At 41.8% G+C, this 26169-nt stretch overlaps 1 protein-coding gene across 1 annotated transcript in view; it reads left to right on the forward strand.

Annotated features, from left to right (window-relative positions):
- Positions 1-26169, forward strand: part of SUCLG2 (succinate-CoA ligase GDP-forming subunit beta) — a 296898-nt gene that overhangs the window by 176700 nt on the left and 94029 nt on the right. The window contains exons 8-9 of the mRNA XM_002713297.5: positions 1068-1229; positions 3110-3252. Coding sequence (XP_002713343.1) covers positions 1068-1229; positions 3110-3252 — 305 coding nt within the window. The remainder of the gene's footprint in view (positions 1-1067; positions 1230-3109; positions 3253-26169) is intronic.

A 26169-nucleotide genomic window follows, 5' to 3' on the forward strand; every position in this document is an offset into this window, starting at 1 on the left:
AGAAAACAAAGGCCTAGGGAAGGACAAAAGTTACTAAGATTCCAGAGTTGAGTAATAGGTACTGAAGATTGCTAAAAGTATAGACTTTGAGTTATTAGAAAAAATATATGTAGTGAGATAGTTCACTGTAGTAATCATTTAACATGCGCATGTGTGTCTGTATAAACATTGTATACATCAAATATGTACAATTTCTTTTTTTTTTTTTTTTTTTTTTGAAAGGCAGAGTTAGAAAGAGAGGGAGGGAGAGCTTCCACTCACTGCTTCAGTCCCCATATAGCAAGCAACACGGAGCTGCTTCCGGGTCTCTCATGTGGGTGCAGAGGCCTAACCACTTGGACCATCTTTTGCTGCTTTCCCAGGGACATTAGCAGGGAGCTGGATCAGAAGTGGAGTAGCTGGGTCTGGAACTGGCATCCATAGGGGATGCCAACATTGCTGGCCAAGGCTTGACCTGCACCACCAACTCTGGCCCCATACAATTCTTCTAAAAAAAAAAAAATCGATTACATAGTTAAGGGTCAGATTTAAAAACTCTTACTTCTGGCCAGCATTCTTTCTGCTAAGTGTTTGGAAATGTTAGAGAAGACACTGACTCAATAACAATTTCATTTTGCCTTATCAGATGGAAGCCAAGGGAAGACAAAAGGATTAGTATTGTTGTCAGTTCCTATGCACAGAAGGGAAAGCCAATAATCAGCAGTTAAATATTAAAAATAGCAAATATAGTAAAAACAGCAAGTCAGAACTGTCTAAGTGTGCTGGCCTGTGGCTTTGAATGTGCAGTTGCAAGCTTTGTTGTTTTATTGGGAATAGACTAAAAGTTAGATATTACTGTGCTGTTTGCTAGAATGTAAGAACATTGCTTTAGAACAGGTACCACATCCTGTCTGTCTTCGTAGCTTCAAAGCTTAAAGGCAAGAAAACCACAACAGCCTCTCCTACCTGTAGCATGGGAAAAATGTGACAACATCAGCTTTGTGTTTCTCCTGTGCTCTCCAGCCTAGAGAACTTAATTTATGGATCCCCTAAAAATATTCTGGTATGTTCCTTTCTGCTTTATTTAGTTGTCTGTTTTGATGCCAAGATAAACTTTGACGACAACGCGGAATTCCGACAGAAGGACATCTTTGCTATGGATGACAAATCAGAAAATGAGCCCATTGAAAATGAAGCTGCCAGATATGATCTAAAATACATCGGACTGGACGGGAACATTGCCTGCTTTGGTAAGAAGCAGTTCTATCAAAAGAACACTTTGTGGATTTTCATTTCTGAAGTGTTATTTACTAATCAAGTAAGCATACCCCCCCCCTTTTTTTTTTGCTGCTATAAACGTCTTAGGAAGCAATCCAGAGTTTATTCTCAGAGTTCATTTTAACCGCTCATCACTGGTTTCAAGTGGAGGTTCCCAACTCTGGCACTTTTGGAAATCTGGGGTGAGGTGGTTTTTTGCCCAAGATGTTTAACAGGTTCTCTGGCCTCCAGCTGTGAAAAACCAGCTGTGACCCTTTCCCCACCCCCAAAAATGTCTCCAGTTATTTCCATGTGTCTGGGGAGGAAATCCCTGTGGCTGAGAACTGTTGGTTGAAACCATCTCAGTTAAACTGTTTGGTAAGATTTAGAAGCCTTGCAACTTAAGTCAGCATTCATATGCTAAGCACTGGTCTGGAATTGCTTTCTCAGAGGATGTAGCAGGGGACATATACTTTAATCATTTTACTAAAGTCCCAGTTTCTGTGATACCTAAATGATCAAGGTTTAATCCATTATCCCAGTTTATTAATAAAACAATCGATTTTGCCATACTCATCTAACTTTGTGAAAATGGCTTATTCAGCTGCGATCAGAATGGGCCTGTAGAAGCAATACAATTTCTGTTATTGTCCACAGCTGATGGGGCTGAGAGTTATACACTTCTAACTTAATTCCACAAGACTGTTTCTGGCTGAACCAGTGCATTGCGTTGGAAAGTGAAGTCATAATCTTAATGGAATTAAAATAAATAAGATTTGTAGCTCATTAAACCAACAGTGCTGTTATATTTAGAACTGAAGAGCCCTCATCCAATAGTTTGCTGTTTGATACAATAGAAAATGACTTCCAATTACAAGTGATACCAAAAGCTCTTGGTGTGTATTGGTGCAATAACTGTCGTGTAGGCTGGCACTCACACCTTCTGATCCTGATAAGCTAATGGGCTCTCAATTCTTGTGGGCTTTTAGAAAGGGCCAAAGTGTAATAGTGTTTTTAGACCAAATTAAATACCGATTCTTCGCAGCCTCTGTAGGATGCGCATGACTTGACCAAGTGGCAGCCTTAGAAGCCAAGAGGAACATTTTTCAAATTGCTTTAAAATCCTGTATCAACCATTTTTCTTTGAGTTGTCCCAGGCTTAATTAAATTAGTTAATGTTCATAGGCTTGCCTAGGGGAATTCAGGGGTCAAAAACGGTGGAAGGTGTTTGACCTTGAGAGTTTCTGCAGAGATTTTTGTTTTTTACCTTTCTAAGCAGAGGAAAGTGATTTCATATAATAGGCATAACAAGCAAAAGAAGGGCAAAAAATCAGTAATACTTGGCTCTAGAAAACAAGAATTTTGATGTTAAAACTTTTTACTTGGTTTCTTAAGAAAAGTTCCGAAAATCTTGGCCTGTTTTGTTTCTGGTTTCAGTGACTGGATCGGCCTTATATTCATGTGAAGGAGGAGCAGGGGTATTGGACTTTGGTTTTTGGTGCAGTAATTTCTTCCCTGGTTTTCTCCATTCTCCCAGTAACATTATGTAAACATTCATGGTCGCACTAAGTGTAAGAAGTCTGGAACACGGTGAAGTTGGGGCCCTGTGTGGTTTAGTCTCAGAGGGACGCCACATTCAAAGGAGGATGTCCTCAGCAAACAAATAAATGAAAAAATTCCACCCTTTTTTTTTTCAGTTTCTGAAACTCCTAGCAACATAGCTGATTCTTGATTATCTGAAAAGTCTGTGTATTTACTTTGTTGAGCAGAATTCCAAAGACGGCAGTTATTGCTCTAGGAATGGGGAAAGGAAAAAATCCATGGACCCTTTCATGGCACTGTATTTACCTTCTGTACCATTTGCATTTTACAGTCAATGGTGCGGGGCTTGCCATGGCCACTTGTGACATCATTTTCCTTAATGGTGGGAAGCCAGCCAACTTTCTGGACCTTGGTGGTGGCGTCAAGGAAGCCCAAGTATATCAGGCCTTCAAGTTGCTTACCTCTGATCCTAAGGTAACCCTTTTCTTTGTGGCGAAACTGTAACGTTCTAAATTCTAACCATCAAGTTAATCAGCTGACATGGAGACTTTGCAGTCCAAGACGCAGATTCTGCCTTATCTTCCATTGCAGTCCATGATGGCCTAGCTCTTGTTTTCTGCCAAAGGCTTATAAGCCAGTCTCCAGGATCTTATGGAGACTGTGCTTAGAAAGCCTGGGAGGGGCTGGCGCTGTGGTGCAGCGAGTAAAAGCCGCCTCCTGCAGTGCCGGCATCCCATATGGGCACTGATTCAAGTCCTGGTTGCTCCACTTGTGATCCAGCTCTCTGCTATGGTCTTGGAAAGCAGTAGAGGATGGCCCAAGTCCTTAGGCTCCTGCACCCCGGTGGGAGACCAGGAAGAAGTTCCTGGCTCCTGGCTTTGGATCGGCACAGCTCCAGCTGTTGCGGCCAATTGGGGAGTAAACCAGCGGATGGAAGACCTCTTTCTCTCTCTGCCTCTTATCCTCTGTGTAATTCTGACTTTCAAATAAATAAATAAATCTTAAAAAAAAAAAAAAGAAAGCAAGCAAGCTCTGGGAAGGTAGCAGTAAATAACAAAGATGGACTATGCCAGTTAATGGAACATCGGTTGACCTGAAACATTGACTACTTCACGCTGATTATTAACCTTGTGCTTACATAACTTAGGGAGGACCCAGCTGCAAATTGTTTTCATAAAGCTGGTCAAGTATTAGCATAATACTGAAAAAGTATAGGAGTACGGGGTCATGTACCACTGAGAAATAATAATCTCCACCTCCTTCTGCATACTTTTTATTTATTTATTTTTTAATTATTTAGTGATTTGCATTTTGTTCAAGAGGCAGAAACAGATCCTGCATCTTTTTTTATTTTTTAAATATATTTTTATTTGTTTGAAAGACAAAGTTAGAGAGGTAGAGACAGAGAGACAGGTCTTCCATCCGCTGGTTCACTCCCCAGATGACTGCAATGGCTGGAGCTGAGCCGATCCAAAGTCAGGAGCCAGGAGCTTCTTCCAGGTCTCCCACGCGGGTGCAGGGGCCCAAGGACTTGAGCCATCTTCTACTGCTTTCCCAGGCCATTAGCGGAGAGCTGGATTGGAAAAGGAGTAGCCAGGACTTGAATCGGCGTCCATATGGGATGCCGGCGCTTCAGGCCAGGGCTTTAACCTGCTGTGCCACAGCACTGGCCCCAGATCCTCCATCTGCTGGTTCACTCCCCTGCTATGGATAATCAAAAATAAAGGTACCTTGGTTTGTTCATACAAGCACTTTGTTTTCATTAGTTAGGTAGAAATGTTATCAGTGGCTCTCTAATCATTATCCAGTTCGATTCTCCCTTCCTTCTACTCCTTTCTAAGAGAAGAATCATTTTCTTCCCAGAGATTCCCAAACCAGTTGAAGTCTGTAAATACCGTGAACAGGACACAAGCTCATTAAGCCACAAAGCACCCAGTGAACTGTGAAATATTTAACTTTTGTTATCTACTGAAATTCTGTTACTAATAATGGAGAGCCATTGAGGGATTAAATCTACCAGGGCAATCAAAGAGTTTCTTTTGAAATATCTTTTCCTAGTGGTTTATCTTATATTTTAATTTTGTGTATATACCAGGGGTAAGGGTGAGAAGTCAGTTACAGGACCTTAAAGGAAAAAATCCTCTTAAAAAATTCTGACATTACCTTATGGAACATTCTCAAGTGCTTGGAGTATTTAAACTTTTTTGAGATTGGCTGTCATGTTGGGTAGATAAAGGTATGTGGGAGTTATTTTTCTCATGCTATATCAGGAAAATGAATGCATAGCTCATTTCAGTACATTTTCCAAATCTTGAAATTCGAAAACTGGTTTAAAAGCATGGAAATGTAATGGGTATTTCAATCCTGGCCTTGTTTCACAGAATTCTGAGAACAGTCTAAAAACTAGTGTGGATGAATTGATTTGATTTTGCAAGGAAGCTAGTTGTAGTCCTGGCAGTAATTGTTTCAAGTAAAAACCTGTCCACCTGCCCAGAAGTACAGGATCCCAGGAGCCCCAAAGCTAATTATTTCAGCTGGATCGATATGCTTGCTAGATTAAAATTAGTCACTTGAATAAACTGAAACTCAAAATTACAAAAAGGGCTGTCATTGTAAAACCTAAATCACATTAACTGATACTAGCAACTGCTTGTTTGTCATGTGTGTGAGATAATTCTGTTGACCAAGTAATAAACACAGCATCACTTAACAAACACGCTCAGCACTGACGCACATTTCCATTCATAATGTCAGCCCTAGAGCTGAAACTTGTATTTGTTTAGCCTATTAGCCCGGCTGTAAACTTTGATTTGGAACTAACGCAAGTGTCTTCGTAACTGATGTGTTTCTTATTTGAACTATATATGAAATTGAATTCCTCTACCAAAGTATCTAAAAGAAGAGTCTCATAAAATAGTTCACTTAGTAAACTGGATTCATATGAAGTGTAACATTAAGTATTTTATAATTCTCTTATTTTCCAGCTGGGCTTGAAATGCGAGAAAAGTAATGGAGTTTGTTCTAACAGTAGTAGAACAGATGCGATCTTCTCTGCATCATTTTGATTTACAGAAGTTTAAACACCACTGGTCTTCACATCATAGGGAGTACAAATGGTACAAAATAGGACATAGGGCAGGCTTTATTGACAGTCTGTGGAGAATTTGAAAAATTTAAGGGAAAAACACTCTGTAGATTGTTACTCTTGACTTGTTTTCTGAAGTTGTGCTTTAGCTGGTTTCTAATTCTGAACTTAGAATTCTGAAGGTGTAGAGAATGAATACAACAAAACATCTGGGCTGTCTTAAACATCTTGAGTAAGTGAATAAAAGCTAAGGACAGTTGGCGGGAATTGGAACAATATCCATAACCCTGTTCTCCAAATTAAGCAAATCTATTTTTCTCTGGAGGCTTGATTTTGAAAATCCATACTAATTGATGGGAATAAGTGAAGGCACCTTGGCTGATGTGTTTGTGTTTCCTGGCTTAGAATCATGTATTCAAAGCCCCATGAATGTCCAGGAATTAACAGCTTCCTGGGCTCCAAGGACTCCTTTCAGAATGGAATGGGTTGTCAGTGGGGCTCTGGTGCCAGACTGCCTGGGCTCCGGTCCCGTCTTTACTCCTTATTGGTTGTGGTACATTGGGTATGGTCATTCAGTTTGTGTGCCTTGGTTCCTTCATTTGTAAAGTGGTAGTAACTACTTGACTCAGAGGGTGACTTGATGGCGTAAGTTCACACCCACGCTTCCAATTTGGAGAGGCGATGATTTCACATGCCAGTGTCCTTGTGAAAAGGTAGTAAGTTACAGAGCAGTGTGCAGACTTCAAGTGTGCAGCTTGATGAAGTATCTCAGAGTGATGATAGCCAAATCACCTGCAGCCAGATCAAGATATAGACCATGACCAGTGTCCGGAAGCTTCACCCTGTGTGTTCCCAGCTTCTTCACTGTTCTTCCCAGACAGCTACTTCCCTGATTTCTCATGTCATCCATTTGTTTTTGAGCTTTTTTGTATTTACCGTCTTTTGACTTAACTTGACTTTTGGAACTGGTAAGTCAGTGCTGGTGGCTAATTGTGGTTTGCTTGTTTTCCCTTGGAACTCATGATTTGAATGTTTTCATATCTTTATCAGCCAGTTTATCTTTAAACTTCTGTCATAATATACCCAAGTATTGTATTAAGTATCACCTTTACAAACATTTGCAAAGAACATGAAAACTTTAGTTTGTGGATTTTTTTGAGCATTTATTACATAGTTTCTAAAATGTAGATGTAAGATAAGCACACATCTGCAGAGATGGGAGGTGTAAGAACAGAGTCACTGGTAGTCAGTGTTACTGTGCATTTGTTTTGAAATTGATGGAGCGTATATGTGACTCAGTAACTTGTAGTCCTGCTCTGTCCAGATAACTAAGAAACTACTATTTTAAAGGGAGGATTAAATTCATATTTGAAAGAACCACAAAATATTACTTTCTATCAGTTTGAAAACAGAGAGAAACTACTATTTTAAAGGGAGGATTATATTCATATTTGAAAGAACCACAAAATATTACTTTTTATCAGTTTGAAAACAGAGGACTGCCATTAGGCCTGTGGTATATTCTTCAAAGCTCTTTAGAATTAGAGACCAGAGAAATAAAATCAAATAGCTTATTTCACTATCAGGTTTATGCATATGCCTTAAATTTTAATACATGTGTAATAGGATCACTATTTTGTAAATATTTCTCATAGTTTTACATTATTGTACATTTAGAGTATATACAAAGCAGAATATCTTTTTTTAATTATATCTATGCTTTATCAAAGCATCTATCTGAAAACTAGAGTGAGTGAGTGACTGAGAAAGAGAGAGAGACTGAGACTGGATTCCAGTATGGGAAGACAGTATCACAAGCAGTCCCTTAACCCACTGAACCACAGTGCTGGCCCCTGCACCGTGAAACTGTAGAGTTTATTTGAATGAACAATGACTCATGAACTAGGCAGCTCCAAACCATAAGTGGCTCCAGGGCTGTACTGAGAGAGCACAAGTGGAAGGTGTTTTTATAGGGTGAATGTGTAAATAAAACAACAACAAAACACTTGTGTGATTAAAGTTATATACTACCCTTATTGGTCTGTCCTACTGGTAGTCCTAGTTATATAATTATAAGTTAAGTAGCCATTTCTACCTAATTAACCAAGTTTAAAAACTGGCAGTTATAAGAAAAGGTTCAAGTTAAGTTTCGTTTGTGTCTACAAATCAGGCAAGGTTGAATTCACTTCCAGGGCCTAACTGGCTTTGACTGCTCAGGGATTCTTCAGGCCCAATCTCCATTTTAATTTATTTTAACAAAGTGCCGGCTGTTTCAATACATACCACCTGTGTTTGCTGAAACGCCTTATCTCCCAGAGAGGGTTTGCTCTCTGGGGCAGTAGAACTCTTGTAGGAATTTATTTTCAAACATCGTGCCCAGCACTTTATAGGGCAGGAGCACTGTTTCTAAAGCGACTTCCCTCCAGTCCCATTGTTTCAGGCCTGCTGGAGAGTGGGTTTCACTTTCGCCAAAGCTTAAAAGATGAAGCGTCCAAGCAGGTGCTCTCTGTGGTGGCAGTTTACAGGCAGTCTGGTCCAAGTGCGAGCAAAGTGCATATTGATTTGCATCCCGTCTCTGCGTCCACTCAGAACAGTCACTGTGTAGGGTTGCCACTTCCCGTAAGCTTGAGAATGGAAAACCGTCCACCATGGCCAGGTGATTAAAATTTCCAAGAGTGTTTGTTCCCCTGGCCCACCTCAAACTCCTTTCATTTTACCTTCTAGTGTGTCTCAGTGAGAGCTCGGCTCTGAGGCCTGTGCCTGATTTCATGGGGTGGGTGTAGCTGACAGCTGCCGTATTTTCAAAGCATCTCGAGTAGAGCACTGTGATGCTATTTTCTTGTGCCTCGCTGATGTACAGCTAGAAAAAAATCAACCATGAGGCTCTTACTCTGCTGTGCTTCACACAATTCAGATTTAAAAAAAAAATATTTACTTATTTCAGAGTCAGAGAGACAGAGCACCAGACAGACAGATTGAGTTTCCATCCACTGGTTTACTCCTCAAATGGCCCTAACAGCCAAGGCTAGGTCAGCCTAAATTTGGGAGCCAGAAGCCCAGTCTGGGTCTCCTACTTGGGTGGAAGGTACCCAACCAATTGAGATTTGATTAATGCCTAATATTTGTACATATTTATGGGGTACAATATGATCATTCAATAATTGTATACAATGTGTACTGATCAGTTATCTTTTTTTATGTTTACATCAGTTGTCATTTCTTTATCTTTGGAGTTGTCATTACTTTATCTTTGTGCTCCATTCTTCTGTTTATTTATAAAATATATAATAGGTTATTGTGAACTCTAGGCACCCACCCCTCTGTGCTGTTGAACACAGAACTGACTGCTGTCTAACTGTATTTTGGTACCCTCTGTTTCCCTATCCAGCTTTCAGAGTCCAGTAGTCACTATCATTCAAATTGACATTTTTAGCTTTGAGAAAACAGGAGGTATTTGTCTTCCTTTGTCTGACTTAAGTTAACATGATATCCTCCAGTTCCATCTATTTTTTTGCAAAGTATAATTCTTCTATGGTTGAATAATATTCCATTACATAGGTATACCATATTTTCTGTATGCATTCATTCACTGAAGAACATCTAGCTGGCTTCCATGTCTTAGCTATTGTAAATAGTGCAGCAGTGAACATTGCAAAACAGGTATTTCTTTCATAGGCTGATTTGATTTCTTTTGGATGTATATGTACCTGGAAGTGAGATAGCTGGATTATATGGTTATATGGTAAATCTCTTTTTAGTTTTTTGGAAGAACCTTCATACTTTTTTCTGTAATGGCTGTAATAATTTGCATTCCCACCAACAATATTTATTATTTCTTGCCTTTTTGACAAAAGCTAACGTGAATGTTATGGCTTTGATTTGTATTTCCTTGATGGCTAACAATGGTATCCATGTTTTCATACATTTCTTGGCCATATGAATTTCTTTTGAGAAGTGCCTATTCATATCATTTACTAATTTCTCATGAAAATTTATTTATTTTTTATAGATTATTTCATGAATTGATACACTGTGGTGGTCTCCACTACACCACCCACAAAGGGGACAGTAGTCCAAACTTGACAGCAATATTGTGATTCGAAGTGATATGTTGCTCTAGGTAGTAGTAAAATACTTAGTTATCTTTAAGGGCTGTTTTTAGAAGTACTAAGGAAATGTATTATAACCTAATATGCATTTTTTTTCCCTCCTAGTGTTCTTGGTACAGCTTATCCTGATTATTTGCTATTTCTGTATTTGGAAATTCGCCTGTGTGCTGAAATTTATTTGTAACTTCAAAAGTGATTTGCACTTAGCACAGTTCAGGGTTACTCAAGGAAGCCTGCGAAGTGGTGAGCATTTCAGTGTTTGATGCACATGTTCCCCGTGGAGAGCACATGAGGCAGTCTGCTGCTTTCTTACTTCAGCTCTCGTAGTGTAAATACGTGTCCTTTCCCTAGTCTAGTTAGAGCCGTATTTTTCTGATTTGTAGAGTCCCAAGCATAATGTTCTATACAGCGTTCCTAGGGGTAAGAAGTCCGAGATGGGCCTTATGAAAAACATACAGGTGTTCAGTAAGCTTTGCTCAGGCATGAGTTACAGTGCTGTTGGCTGGGAATTGAATGTTAGCGAATCAACAATATGTATTGACTATCTTGTCTTTAAGCGGAAACGCGTGTGAAATAAGGTTGTGAATTGATTGCTGAGAAACGTGCTGTGAACAGATGGTCACAGGAACCTAACCTGAAGTGCAGTGGCTCCGCACACAGGTTCCGTGGTTCCTGGTGACTGCACCGCAAGCACTGGGGCTGATGAGAATTGTGTAGTGTTTAGGATGATTATGAGCAGCTCTTCAGAGGTTGTATGGTAGACACACTCGGTTTTTCTCTTTTCAAGGAAGGTCAGGAATCCCTGGCCTGAGTATAAAGTAGGAAAATATTTTCCTCATATAATTTGTACCTTTCTGTTTCCCAAAAGGAAGGATTTGATTATGGAAACCATTGGGAGGTGCCAGGATTGGGTTTTCAGGCATTTTGCCTTCTTCCCAATAAAGTGAATAACATTTGAAGAAATTTTAATTAGGTTTTCACAGTTATATTAAGAAGGATTTCCTTACAAATTTAGTAACTTCATGTTTTTAGAAACTTTTAGAAATATATATATTGAGAAACTAATCATTCTTTTACCTTTTAAATACACATTTCTTATGAAAAGCTTGAGAATAAAAGGTCCCTATTTTTATTACACAGCCACTATTGTAATTCTGTGCATTCTCTTTCTGCGTTATCCACTATTACAATATGAACATCTTCCTGTGTTGCTCCTTGGTTTTCTTGACCATCATTGTCACTAGCAGAATTAAATAATCATCATGTTATAGCATTTTGTTGGTTTTTAAAAATTTTTTGTTTGTAAAAAGGGAATATATTTCAGGTTTAATAGCATACTCATACTTCCCACTCTTCTTCTTTTCTCACTTTAAATTTTTACAATGACATACTTTTAATTTCTTTACTCTTCACTAAATGACGAATTCAACTAGGGGGCTGGCGCTGTGGCATAATAGGCTAAGCCTCTGCCTGTGGTGCTGGCTTCCTATATGGGCACTGGTTCACATCCTGGCTACTCCAGTTCCCATCCAGCTCCCTGCTAATGTGCCTGGGAAAGCAGTGAAGGATGGCCCCAGTGTGTGGACCCTTGCACCCATGGGGGAGACCTGGAAGACGCTCCTGGATCTTGGCTTTGGATCAGCCCAGTTCTGGCCATTTGGGGAGTGGAAGACCTTTCTCTGTCTCTCCCTCTCTCTCTCTGTAACTCTGCCTCTCACATAAATAAATCTTAAAAAAAAAGTCAACTGGGACCGGCGCTGTGGTGCAGCTTTTTAATGCCCTGGCTTGAAGCCCTGGCATCCCATATGGGTGCCGGTTCGAGATCTTGCTGCTCTACTTCTGATCCAGCTCTCTGCTATGGCCTGGGAAATCAGTAGAAGATGGCCCAAGTCCTTGGGCCCTCTACACCCACCTGGGAGACCTGAAAGAAGCTCCTGGCTCCTGGCTTTGGATCGGTGCAGCTCTGGCCTTTGTGGCCATCTGGGGAGTGAACTAGTGGATGGAAAACCTCTCTCTCTGCCTCTCCTTCTCTCTCTGTGTAACTCTCACTTTCAAATAAATAAATGAATCTCTAAAAAAAATTCAACTAGTAGTAGTAAGTAAGTAGTAAAACCACTGTTCCTCAAGAGTATAGACAAGGGCCATAAATAATAATCAAATCAAAATTTCATTTTGCTCATATACATAATTTTTTGTGTACTCTCTGTGTTCGTTACCACAAATCAGTGAAAAATACTAAGAAGCTTGATACCTAAAATTTCTTTCAACGACCATGTGAACTTTGTATGCTAGGTTTGCATACAGCAGCGTACAGCATAGTTAACAATCAAATGCTGAAGCAACAAGTGTGAAAAGTTCTGTGTTAGATAATAGGCTTTTTTGTAATGCTTTAAAAAAATTCAACATTATCCAGGACCAAGGTAGGTAACTTCTTGAGTGTTTTATACATTACTCTTGTGTGGAGTACTAATTGGAGTTGGTTTTAATTATCTCATGGTTAATGGTGACTTGCTCGTTAGTATTTGCTGCAGTCACTGTGCATTGCTGAGCTGTAAGTTCCAGAGGTGGCCTCCAGACCTTTCCTGTTTGTTCAGTTCAGTATCTTCCTGACGTCTTGAAATATTCAGTTGAGACGAGGTGAGGAAAAGTCATGAGTGAGCCTTGTTCCAGGTGGCCTTCTTTCCCCATGCTCTTTCTTGCTGGGCTGTAAAGTGAATTATTTTACTGAAGGAGTCCGTAGGAGCTCATTGATTTTGCTGTGTGTCCACATTACGCTTGCTGTCTTTGTAACGAAGCAAGACCCCCAGGTGAACTTGGAAAAGAGATGTGTTTTTGATCATTATAATCCTCATCAGAGGACGCCTTGGTGATAATTTGTGCTCATCTCCCTCTTCCCTTCCTCATGATGTTTACAATGCACAGTTCTAGCCGTCATCATCTCCTTTGTTCATCCACTTTCCACTTCACCTTGACCTGAAGTAGTGGTCTTCATCTGCACACTGCCCTGACTTCTTGGTACTTTCCCCCTATACTTCTCATTTGCTCTGTATTCTTTGCAAACAAAGCTATAGACATTCCTTGAGTTTTCTTTCTCCTTATTCAACTATTATTACATACTCCGTTATCTCTAACTCCCATAATCATGTGTAGAACATGGTAGGTTCTCCAAAATGTTTTTTTTTCACAACAAATTTCATATTTTCCATGCATGTTTCTTTATTTCCATAGAATTCATCCAACTGAATATTCTCAGCCAGGAGGAAAACCATGTCATTTTTGTGAAACAATTCAGTTCCCAGGCCAGATGCCTGTAATGGGTTGGCGCAGTCTGGTAGGGACCACAGTCTAGAGAGAACTAGATTTATCTTCCAGGGTCAAGCAAACAGTGGAGGGAAATTGCCTTTGCACAGGGTGGGCTGGGGTCTCCATCCAGCAGCTGGGGGCAATGCATACAGATAATAGTTGGGTATACAGGGAGGATTGGGTCAGGGCACAGGGGCCTCCCCTGAATGCCCCGTGTGAAAAGATAGCAGACACATGGGGTGGCAGCTCCCAAACAACATTTGGAGTATTCTCCCAAAAAGGAGCCAGTGGCCGTGTCCTCAGGCTGTACATAGTGCAAGGGCCAAATGCCACTGCCATGCATAGCAAGCTTCCTGCAAGCAGAAGCCTGGTTTTAGGCAGATGACAGTGCCAGGCAGGTACCTGAGGTAGGAACAGCCATAGGTGCAAGTCAGCATGTCAGCCATGAGTCTGCAATCATGCCACAGCAGGAGTGACCTTGTGGGGCCTGAGGGGTTCTCTGCGTGTTGAGAGGCAGCTCATCAAAGACCCCTTTAGGAGATCAGGGTGGTTTTCTAGACTGCAGATTATCTCAGCTGTACTGAACACCATTCAGAAACAGCAGAACAACAGCCCGATGAGAATCTGGTTAGGTTATTACGTGGGCCAGGCCTTCTGCTAGGTACTGAGGACGAAGCCCAGAGTGAGAGGGCACCTTCACCTCCAGCTGCTGCCATTGCAAGGGCACCCATGCAAGGGTTAGCAAAGCCAGTGAGTAAATGATTAAATAACACGAGCCAGATTCCTAATACAGTGGGTGTCGACAGTTGTCAAGAACATGGGCCTCATTGAAGAAAGAGGTACCTTTCTCTAAAAGGAGGCGAGAACTTCCACTTGATTATGGCGTGGTCTAAATCAGGTCGGAGTTTGTGGACTCAAGAGGCTTCCATAGCCTTGGCAGCTCATGACAAGAGCCTAGGGTGATCACTGAAGTCATAAATAAGAGTGTCAATTGGGCCTCTGTCCCAGTGTTTATCCCCATTTGGAGCTGCCCTCTTTTTCCTCTGCTTGACTTCATTACCTGTCTACCTGAGTGTCATGTGCACTGTGGCTTGCTTTATTCACAAACCTTTAAAAAAAAGAGTTTTATCCTCTTAAAGAGGTGACGTTGCAACTTTGCCCTAATTTGGGTGGCAGCTCTCATGCAATTAGATGACCTTTCTGGACACACATGGACGTTTTATCTGCATACCCAGGATCCTCTCCTGAGGATGCCCCATTACCACCTTTGAGATGTCAGGAAACGGAGCACTTGGAACACACTTATTAGTTAGTCGTCCCAGGGGCCAGCTGGCACAAATCCGAGTTAATTATTTTTCCTCCAGCTTATCTCTGTGTTCTTTCATTAATCGTTATCTGTAAGCATTCTGGACATATCCCTTTTTCTCAATTAGAACTGGGCAGAATATTTTTTGAGCAAACATTTAAGCGTCTACTTTAAGACTCAGAGGCCTTTGGATCATCATAAACCAGAGACACAAAACTCTGTGGTTTCAACCCTCGGCCTTCTGGATTTCACTTGCTCATTGATCGCAAGCAGCACACATCTCTGAGACAGTGGCAGAGGCGAGTCTTCCGTGTGTTAGTGTGATCCGAGAAAGTTGGTATTTGGGCAGCAAGCGTAAGCAGAAAGTCCATTCTGTATTTAGATATTGACTTCTGATATTTTTCTGAGTCTTGTAACCTGTGCATTTAGCCAGTGCAGCAATAGCTTTGTTAACTGAACCACCAGATAGTTCATCCAAGTGCTGACTGTACTGCCCAGATCCCAGACAAGAGCTGTTTGACATTCAAATTAGCAGAGTGAAAGAAGTTTCCATTTTTTTTGAGCATGTTTGATTTTGGATCCTTGGATTGGTGATGCTCAGCCAGTGAAGTTTATACAGGTATTGTGAAACACAACATCAGACACTTCTGATTCCAAGCATGTTGGCTAAGGGATACTCAGCCTGTACAAAAGTGAAGAAACAGGAGAAGAGAGCTTTTACTAAAAGAACACATTCTGTTAGTCTGTTTCTCTGTCCAGGAACAACCTTGAAACACCACCTGTTGGAAGTTGTGTTACTTTATCAAGCAAGGCAACATGCCTTAATTAGATAACGGTCCAGAAAGAAAAGCCAGGCTCCCGTCCTAGGATTTTTGTTAGTGTGCCCTCATGGATAAATCTTAGTGTTCCTGCATCCAGTCCACAGTCCACAAAAGTGTTTTGATGGCCCACTGTGTGTCATGTTCTGGCCTCATGAAGAAAGTGGAAGAAAGATTCAGTATTTGATATTACTTGTTCCAGTGGGCCAGCTAATGACCCATTTAGAGCAGAGGAAGGCCTGTACCTGACTTTTGCAGTTGTTACAGCTCAGTCAGGACCCAGTATAAAGCACCTCCTATACCTAAAGTCATATCCTCAACTCTGGGTTCACAGAGCAGCATCTCTGGAGCCTTCCTACTCAAAATGAAGGCCATGGAACAACCAATGTTGACCTTTTTTCTTTAAAAGATTTATTTATTTATTTGAAAGTCAGAGTTACACAGAGAGAGAAGGAGAGGCAGAGAGAGAGAGAGAGAGAGAAGTCTCCATCTACTGGTTCACTCTCCAGTTGGCTGCAATGGCCGGAGCTGTGCCGATCCGGAGCCAGGAGCCAGGAGCCAGGAGCTTCTTCCGGGTCTCCCACGCGGGTGCAGGGGCTGAAGGACTTGGGCCATCTGCTGCTGCTTTCCCAGGCCACAGCAGAGAGCTGTATCGGAAGAGGAGCAGCCAGGACTTGAACCAGTGCCCATATGGGATGCCGGCACTGCAGGAAGCAGCTTTACCCACTACACTGTAGCACCAGTCCCCCAATGTTGACTTCAACTTGAAATCTGTTAGAAATGCAGAATTGAGCCAGGATCCCCAGGTGATTCCTTAGGCACATTAGAATTTGAGAAGACATTGTCTAGGGCAGGACTAGTAAACTACAGTCCATGGCCAAATCCTGCCTAGTGCCTATTGTTGTGAATAAAGCTTTAATGAAACAGTTTTGCTCATTCACCTTCTTGAAAAGTTGAGCACTGGGATAGTGACCTCATGGCCCACCAGGTCAAGAGCAGTGATGCTCACTCACTGTGTGGCCTTGGCCTGGGGAGCCTTCATGAACCAACACAGGTGCATTTGGTTCACAGGAAGTACAGAAACTGAGAATAAGCATTGAGAAGCATTTATTTTGAGTTACCAGTGCAATGAAATGCAAGTGAAAGATCAATTTTCTAATAATTCCTATTACTGTATTTTACAAGAGTATCAGTCCCTGACAGGAAATTTCTTCAAAATTGCTCCTTTGCCACGGATTATGTGAAAAGTGCTGCTTTTCAAGAGTAGATAGATGATGTGTTTGGAAAACACAGTGGCATCCATGAGTGTGCGGTGCATCTTGATGCCAGAGTGAGGTTCATTCCAGTCTGCACACGTCGATCTGTGCTGTTCTTGGCTCACTGCACTTCCTTGTAACTCTTTCCCTTGTTCCTTTGGGGGTATGCCTCCCTTTCCCTGTGGTCTCGGTGATGCCATCGTGTCAGGTGCCCTCTTTCTTCTGTGTCCTCCCTTGGCTCCCTCTTCTCCCCCTGTTGCCCACGGAGTGAGCTGATGCCGAGGCCTAGCCCGTCACTTCACTGTGTCCCTGACTTAGCAGGCTGCTTTCAGGACTGGACTGTGGACAGCACCTTTCAGGCTGGTCAGAGGCCTGCCCAGGGCTTTCTTCCCAATACTCTGGACAAAGACCTGGGGTCATGCACTACTCAGGAGGCTGTTCCCCACCACCGGCTGGAAGCCTGCTTAAGGTCCAGGTGTGAAATTGTGTGTTGGAGTCTCTGTGAGTTACAGGCCTTAGTTCCTATAGCCTGGGGTTTCCAAATGTGTGGTTTTAACAACCCCATAAGCATCACTGGGAGTCTCATTGCAAATGCAGGTTCTCAGGCAGCAACACTCTGGGGTAGATCAGCAGTGTATTCTGTCTTATGATTGGCTGATTTTTTTTTTCCTGGTTTAGAGGCAGCAGGACGAGGGGGACAAGGAGAGAGAGAATGAACAAGCTTCCATCTGTTGGTTCATTCTCCAAAAGCCTACACTGGCCAGGACTGGGTTGGGGCAAAGTTAGGAGCTGGGAACTCAGTCTCCAAGTCCCATGTGGGTAGCAGAAACCAATCACTTGAGCCATCCTCACTGCTTCCCAAGGTCTGCCTTAGCAGGAAGGTGGAGTCAGGAGATGGATCTAGGTATTGAACTCAGGCACACAAGTGTGGGAGGAGGGCTTCCTAAGCAGCATCTTAGCCATTAAGCTACATGTCCATCCCTCGCATCCCTCTGCCAGCCTTCCGGGTGATTCTTGTGCTTGCTTAAGTTTGGCAATGACTTGTGCAGCTCTGAAGCTGCTGCTTCTGTGAGTTGATTTCTCCTGCTTGCCAGGTGTGAGTCAACTCATTCCTTCTATGTCCCCTAAATGAGAATGTACTTGCTGTTGCCAACAACCCCACAAGTCCTCCTTCACACACCCTGGGAGTCTCATCCTCACCGACTGAGAGTCTGTATGCTCTTGTCATGCTGTGTCCCAGCCCTGGACTCAATTCTGGTAACACTCTGTGCTGTTTTCTCTTCCCATACACTTTATACCCGTTTGTGTTTCAGGATTTTTATTCTCTTCTATTTCTCTGTCAGAATCTCTCCCTGAAACTTGGAGGACTTTTTCAGTCCAAAAGAGACTTTTCTACCCAAATGAGAATTAAGGATAGTCTTCTAGTTGATGTGTGAAGTTCATCAGCTGGGTTTCTGAATGCATTTTTCTGAAAATTAACTTCTTCTCCTAGAACAGTTCTTCGCCTCCTCTCTAAAGGTAGATGACAAAAACAAGTTGTGTAATTTTCGAGTGACTTTCTATAAACTTTATGAAATTACCTCCTCTTGAACTCAGTCACTGAAGGAGATCTAACTCATTTTTGTCTCCGTTAAGTTGCCATCCACTGCTTCCTTTCACAAGAGATTTCTTTCCTATTATTGTTCTTCATGCATTTAATCCCTCTCAGAGCTTTTCTGCCTCCCTCTTGATTTGTAAGTGTTTTGGTGTGATTCAGTCTCCCATCTATTCCTGTTACAGAGTACAACCTTCATTTGTTTTCTGGGTTCCTTGTGTTATTTTGGGAGAGGGAAGTGGTCAGATCTTTCTGTATTTGACAAATGGCATGATAATGAAGTGTTTCAAGATGGAGATGTTGAATCCACTTTTGTTTTTGGTCAAGAAAACTGATTTATAATAATATGTGATAGAAGATCTTGGCTGAATTTTTTCTTTCGTGTGTACAAGGGATAAAAAATTGTTTTCTAAAAAGATTACAATCTGATGTCTCTACCAGGATGGTTACTGGTACAAGCTTCTTTTATAGGTCTCTCTATAATTAGAGAATCAGCATGTGGCTATCTTTAACTCTTAGACCATCGTATGTCAGTGACCATTTGAGAATTGAGGTGTGCAGGCTTTCCTTTTATTTCCTGTGTTCAGTATTAAGGTAGGACCTCCCTGCTGTTTCCTCCATCTCCGAGGTTGTACCATGTGATTGGGTGTTGACATCTCTCACACAGTGGACCGAGGAAGTAACAAGATGTAAACCACTTTTCTTATTTTAAAATTACAGTTTTTTTTTCTTGTTTTAAAATTTGAAAAGTGGAACAACGGGGGCAGAGGATGAAGGGAGCCGGAAACAGAAAGATCTTCCATCCCCTGGTTCACCCCCAAAATGGCCACAAAAGCCAGGTCTGGGCCAAGCTGAAACAAGGAGCCTGGGACTCCATCCTGGTTTCCCACATGGGTGGCAGGGACCCAAGCACTTGGGCCATCTTCTGCTGCCTTCCCAGGTGCATTAGGAGGGAGCTGGGTGCTAAGTGGAACAGCCCAGGCAGGATGCCAGTGTTGAAGGTGGCAGCTTAGCCTGCTACAACACAGTGCCAGTGCCTGTGAACCAGTTTTCATTTGTGCTTCCACTTCCTGTCTACCTCTAGCTTTTGTACCATTGTGCAGTGGCATCACCTGCCATAAGAGAATAAGGCCCTAAAGACAGTTCAAAAGGCAGAAATATTTATAACTACAGTGAGTTAGCTTTGAAGATCCTTTGGGCTACCCATGATTATAGAACCTTGAAGCCTGAGAGCCCCAGGAGTGTAATAAGCCACTGACCCTGTGAGGGGTGCATCTCCTCCCATCTCTGTCCATAGCTTTGAGTGGAGTAGCTGTGGGGGCAACCTGCTAGCTTTTACACGTAATGTTGGCTTGAGGTGGGCATTTGGAATAACAGTTAAGACTTCACTTGAGACAACCATATGCTGTAACAGAGGGCCTGAATTCAAGTCCTGGCTCTACTCCCGATTCCAGCTTCTGGCTTAATCTTCCTGCTAATGGGAGGCAGCAGGTGCTGACTCAAGACATTGGGTCCTGTAGGAAACCTGGATTGCCCCAACTGTTGTGGGCATCTGGGGAGTAAACTTGCAGAAAGGACTGTTCTATTGCTCACTCCACCTCCTCCCTTCTTAGCCTTTTCAGCATAAGTAAGTTTTGGTTCTTTCTCTCTTGCTTGTTTGTCCTGGTATCTATGTGGTTAGATTCATGTGAATGTAAGTGTGATGTCCCCTTGATGTATGAAATGAGTCTCACTTGCTAGAGAGATATGGAGGGAGCAGTTAACACCAGGGGCCAAGAAATTCTTGCATGGAATTCTTGTCCTGCGTATTGGAGTTTTTTTTTTTTTTTTTTTTTTTTTTTTTAAACTATGAGAAAGCTTTTATGGTGGTTGAGAACTTGCACTTCACTTTCCGATTTCAGTAGAATAACCACTCACCCACTTCCTGGCTGTGTGACCTTTGGCAAGCTGAATAGTTCCTGTGTTGATCTGTTAGTAACTTGAAGTAGTCGATGAAATAACAAGTGTGAAGCTGAGCATGCTGTCGGCTCTTTTCTGTCATCCAGAAGTGTGGCATCAGTGGTGCTACCTTCAAGGGGTCAGTGCTGTGGTCACTTATATAGAAGAGGCACCGACAAATCCTCTCACTTGGGCCAGACACTGCAGCATCATTTGATATGAAAAGGGACTAAGGAGGCGAGCTGCCTGAGTTTGAATCCTGGCTCCTTCCCCTAGCTGGTCGGCCTTGGGAAGTTGCATCTGTTGATATATCACTTTCCTCAACTGCAGGTTGGATAGAATAGTCTCTGCTGTAAGTTTGTAGTGATTAATAAATGAGTTAATATTTGTAAAGTCTTTAAAACAGTGTCTGGCACATAGTGCTTGTGCAAGTCTCAGCTGCTGTTCATTATCATTTCATTCTTCTACTCTGATACGGTTCATTTCTTTCATTCCACAAAATAATTACTCATTTTACATTATCTTCCTGCCACTCTGTGAGGACCAGGAATACGGTGAACAGAACAGAGCCCATCCCTGCATGCATGAAGCTTTCAGTGCCGTGTGCCTGGCAGACTTCGTTCGAGTCTCTTACCAGTTTTCTGCTTACCTGGGGTGGTGGTCAGCACCCTGCAGCAGGCAGGAGATTCAGAGAAGAAAAGCCCTAGACTTTACCTTCAGAAAAAAGAAAAATGTCAGCCAGTGAGACTTGTATGCCCCCTCCTTTTTTGTTCATACACGTACACACACACAAACACACACGTTTCATTTATTTGAAAGGCAAAGAGACAGAGAGAGGCAGATAGATATCTTCATCTGCTTGTTCAGTCGCCAGATATGTACAATGGGCCTGGACTGGGACTGAAGCCAGGAGCCAGGAACCTGGTCCAGGCCTCCCACTTAGGTGGCAGGGATCCAAGTTCCTGAGCCATCACCAGAGTTTCCCAGGGCACACATTGGCAGGAAGCAGGAATGAAGAACAGGGCTGGGCCTCAAACCCCAGCTTTCCAATACGGCATGCAAGCAGCACCTCTACCTCTACACCAATCTCCCAGAGCTTGAATTCTTATATGTGGCAACACAGGAGAAGCACTGAGGGAGCTTTCAACGCTAGACATCCAAAAGCCAGATTCCAGACTCCAGGCTTTTTATGTCATTTTCTTATGATTGGGATGTGCGGGCCACCAGTTCTTTGAAACCCTCCCTTTCTAAACACACACACACACATATATACACACACGGGTCACTGTACTCTGGGGCTGGTTTGATAAGGACTGGTGCAGAAGGGAGGTCCTTGGGAACGTGGGCTTACAGGTATAAGTCCATGGTCAGGGTTTCTATGGATTCAGGAATCATGACACTTGTTCAGGGGCCATTCTAAGTGGTTATTCTGTTTTTAGAAACCTTTTCTCTGTTGGCTTCCATGACTGCAGTGTTTGAAACTGCTCACTGGTGCCACCGGCCCTTAGCAGGGTTAATGATAGCCTAACTTGGTAGCTGTGTGTTTGGAGAATATTACACGAGACAGATCTGGTCTTTGTCTTACGTGAATGTGGTCCTGACACTTGATTTCTCAGAATGAACATATGAAATTGTGGAAAAATAAATATGTGTATAAATTTGTTATCCATTCACTGAATGCTTTTGACATTGTCATGAAGCAGATAGACAAAATGAGCTTTGCACAGAGGAGGAGAGGGAGGAAGGTACACTGAGACCATCCAGGAGCTTGTCTATGTCTTCCCCTAGTGGAGTTACCCTGCCAGCAATACTCCAGGTGTGTAACTTACAGACTTTGAGCAGGGAAAGTAAAATCAAGGGGGCAGTGGGGTGGGCAGGTGAAGGAAGTCACATGCAGAGTCAGTGTGTCCGCATTGGTGACAGAACCTGCACGCTTCGAGCTCAGCACATCAATTTATTGAAAGGCCTGGGACAACGAGGAATGCTTTCTCATTAAAACGTGTAACAGGGCATTTGACAGTGGGCCGTCTAGGTGTGGGATCTCTTCAGAATTGCTTAGCTCTCTCCTGTCCGTGCAGACTGTCTTCTTGGCCTCCAAGAGGCAGGAGGGCACTCTGGGCTGTGGTGGATTCACCTGTCATCAGAGCTTTCAAGCACAGATTTGGTTCCTTCTGGTAGAAATTCAAAGTCCCTGTGCTATTGGAGTAGTGAAGAGAAGCCTGTAATACCTTGTTTCTGTAAGCTAGGGTTAATGTCATTTTCATTCCGAGTTCTCTTACCCTGTCATGGGTGGCCAGCCTGTGACTTGGGGGTTCACAGTAGTGTTCTGGGTGACGTTTTGTTGATCACTTACACCATTTAATTAGGTCACGATAACACAAGAGATAGGTGACATTAAGACTCCAGGACCTGCTGGGTGGCATAATTTCTCCATTTCCTTCTGTCATTTTTTTCAGACCAAGAAAAGAAATGAGGGTTGGAGCTGCATGTTGATGCCTTGTTGGCATCGTTGAGAGAGCAGGTCTGAGGGTAGAGCGTGCAGCCTGGTTGGTTTTGGGTTGGGGAGCACCGTGTCTCAGCCAGGAAGAGAGACAAGCTCGAGCTTCCTTGTAGGCCCCGAATAGGTCTTCCCTGAGGTGGAAAGCCGTGGAGTGGAAAAGACCCTTGCTGTTTGTGAGTGACCTTGGAATGTGTTCCTGAAGGTCAAAAACCAGTACCAGAACCAAACGCAATGAAATTCAGTAGTGATGAATTAAGGGAAGGCTATTTTCAGCCAGAAAAGTATGTTTGCAAGCTTCATTTTAAGTGAAGCTTCTTAAAAAAAAAAGTTTTAAATCTTTGTTTGCAACAGTATTTTAGAATTGGGTGAGACCTTCTAAATACGAAAGAAAGCAGTATCATAAGGCAAGCTATATTTAAGCAAATATAGGAATTCTTGGCGTGTTCCTCTGAAAGGGGGCCAGGCCCTTTATAGTCACCAATCCAATCAAGCTTTGTCTCCTCTGTGTCAGCTACTTGGTATATCCGCAGAAATCTCTCAAGTAAAGCAAGTAAGTTTCGTGTTGGGGCATTGTAGTGAGGCGTCTAACAGTGATATTCGTCTCTTCGGTATACAGCAATGTAAGTTCTAGAAGATTCTAGTGTGTTACTGCTTTCCCTGGTCTGTCGTGGCTTATGAGTGGCAGTGTGTTCTGTGACCCAGAGGGTTGGTGCTGACTCCCCACGCACTGTCCACCACAAAGGACAGCAGCAGTGACAGGCTTGATGAGAGAAGTCAGAAGGTGATGGTCAGTGATAAAACTCTTGCTCCATTTACTGAAAGCAGATGTGTTTAATTGAAATGCAGTTGACACCTTTATCCTGCACTTGGCAAGCCTTGGCTTGGTTAAGACTACTGTTGCGGATACTCAGAAATTTCCGTCAGAAAAAGCCTGTGTGTTTCCCAAAACAAACTTTAAAATGAAAGTGGGTCAGAATTCTAATGTCACTCACCCTGAAGTCCACTGTCCAGTGTTTGCTCCTCTGTGCTTTGAACCCCAGAGTTGGAAGACTCTGGGTGTTTGTTTTGGAGCTTGGTGCAGAAGGCATTTTTTTTTTTAACAGTCTTTAACATATCCTTTAACACTCAGCCTTTTGGGATTTCTAAATTTCTATTCTTCACTGCTAATTCTTTTTTCAGAATTAAATCTCAATGGGATTTGTTTCTTTTACTAAATAATTTTGTTCCATAATTTAATACATGGTCTTAGAGAATACAGAATACAGAAAAGCACACAAGATGAAATAAAATCTTAATTCCATAGCCCAGAGATAACAATTAGTAAAATTTGGTCTGTGTGCTTCTGGTGTTTTCTTTTTATTTCTGTATAAATGCAAATACTTTTAAAATGTGAGTCTTACTGTTTCTTCTACTTAGCAAGATACTGAAATTATTTTATTACATCATTAAATGTAATGCAACAAGATTGTTAGTGACCATTGTAGGTCAGATTATATCCTTGTATTTTTAGTTGTTTCTCTAGGGTCACAACAGCTGGCTTCCTTCCTGTTTTTTGTTGTCACCTTAATGTGATATTGTTGTGGTATAGGTTTAGAAGTAGAATTGAAAGTATGGTGTTTATTCCTTCCTCTCCTGGAGTCAGGGAGCTATATTAAATATTCCCTTTGTAACTCTAGGTATGGAATTATAATTTTATTCTTGGCTGTTCCTCCCTAAAATTGTTTGCTGGTGATTGTTACTGTAATTGAGGTTGGATAGCCTCTATCATTCCCTGAATAAAGCTTTTTGCTAAACATTTCCAAATGTTAAATAAAATCTTTTACAGATAGATCCTTGGGCATTAGCTGATGTAATCATAAGGACTGTTGTAGAGTTAAACCAAATAAATGTAATAGTGACATTTGGGTAAAAACAATTTATTGTTAACAAGAATATTTCATTATAAGACAAACCAGTAAATGGATTTTTTTTTATTATATAAAAGTCGCCTAATTAAAGCCCAGTATATTTTGTAATAAATCTGAGATCAGATTTTGAATCTGGAGCTAAAAATGACACTGGAAGCATGATTTTTTTTTTATAAAAGAAGAAAACCTTTTCAAAATGTTTAAGTCAATGGTTAAATATGTGCATGTTTGAGACGTTGCTTTTCCTATATGTTGAAGAATTGAAAATGACTGTGTTATCATAGACTTGGGTTTGAGCCCAAGAAAAAGATTGTTTGCTGAGTTCTTTTTGGTCTCATTTTACGTCTTTTCATGAATGGAGAAAATAATCAAAATAAAAAACAAGCCTTTTTTAGTAATCATATCAAATTTATATAAAATTATCTTCACTAATTTTATGAAATTAAACCAGGGGTGTCAGATTCTACTAACACATAAGGTTTTTGAGTTTTTTTTTTGTAAAAATTAGGATGATTTTATAAATCAGTAATGCCCCTTTATTCACGGTTTTGCTTTTGACAGTTGTCAGCTACATTCTAAATATATTAAATAGAAAATTCCAGAAATAAATAATTCATAAATTTCAAATTGTGCACCATTCTGAGTAGCACAGTGAAACCTTGTGTCGTCCCACTGGGGACGTGAATCATCCCTCTGTCTAGTGTGTGCATACTGTATATGCACCTATCTGTTAATCACTTAGAGGCTGTCTCAGTTATCAAATTGTACTATCCCAGTGCTTATGTATAAGCAACCAGCAATCATTCCAACCCCTCCGATATCTCAAAGAGAAGCTGAGAAGTGCTTTTTTTTTTTTTTTTTTTTTTTTGACAGGCAGAGTGGACAGTGAGAGAGAGACAGAGAGAAAGGTCTTCCTTAGAGCTGGCCTGGAAGAGGGGCAACCGGGACAGAATCCGGCGCCCCGACCAGGACTAGAACCCGGTGTGCCGGCACCGCAAAGCGGAGGATTTAGCCTAGTGAGCCACGGCGCCGGCCTGAGAAGTGCTTCTTTTAATTGAACAAGTAAAAGTATATTTACGATATTTTGAGAGAGAGAAGAAGAAGGAAAGACACAGCTCTCATTACAGTGTGCTTTTATGTTTTCTTAGTGGTTATTGTTTACGTCTTACTGTGCCTGACTTATAAATTAAACTTTATCATAAGTATTTATGTATGGGGGAAAAACATACTATATTAAGGGTTTGGTTCCATCCAGGTTTGCAGAAATTCATTGAGTTCCTTGAAATGTACCTGTAAATAGGGGGTACTACTGTATCTCTGTGTGTAATTTTTTGAAATCACATTGTAGCCTCTGGAAGCTTCCAGTTCTTTCTATCTACTGTTCTCACCTCTGTCTCTGCTGCCACAAGGAAGAGGAAAGCCATAGGAGTGTTTTATTGAAACACATTTAGCTGACTTCAGTGGGTGGAATCTCCATGTTTAGTTAAAAGACCCACAGTCTAGTAGGGTTCTGGTCTCTTTCAGAAGTCCCAGCTGAACAGAACATACATCAGGGTCCTCCCATAAAGCTGGCTG

The sequence above is a fragment of the Oryctolagus cuniculus genome, chromosome 10 (assembly GCF_964237555.1).
Source record: "Oryctolagus cuniculus chromosome 10, mOryCun1.1, whole genome shotgun sequence".
NCBI classification, from domain to species: Eukaryota; Metazoa; Chordata; class Mammalia; order Lagomorpha; family Leporidae; genus Oryctolagus; species Oryctolagus cuniculus.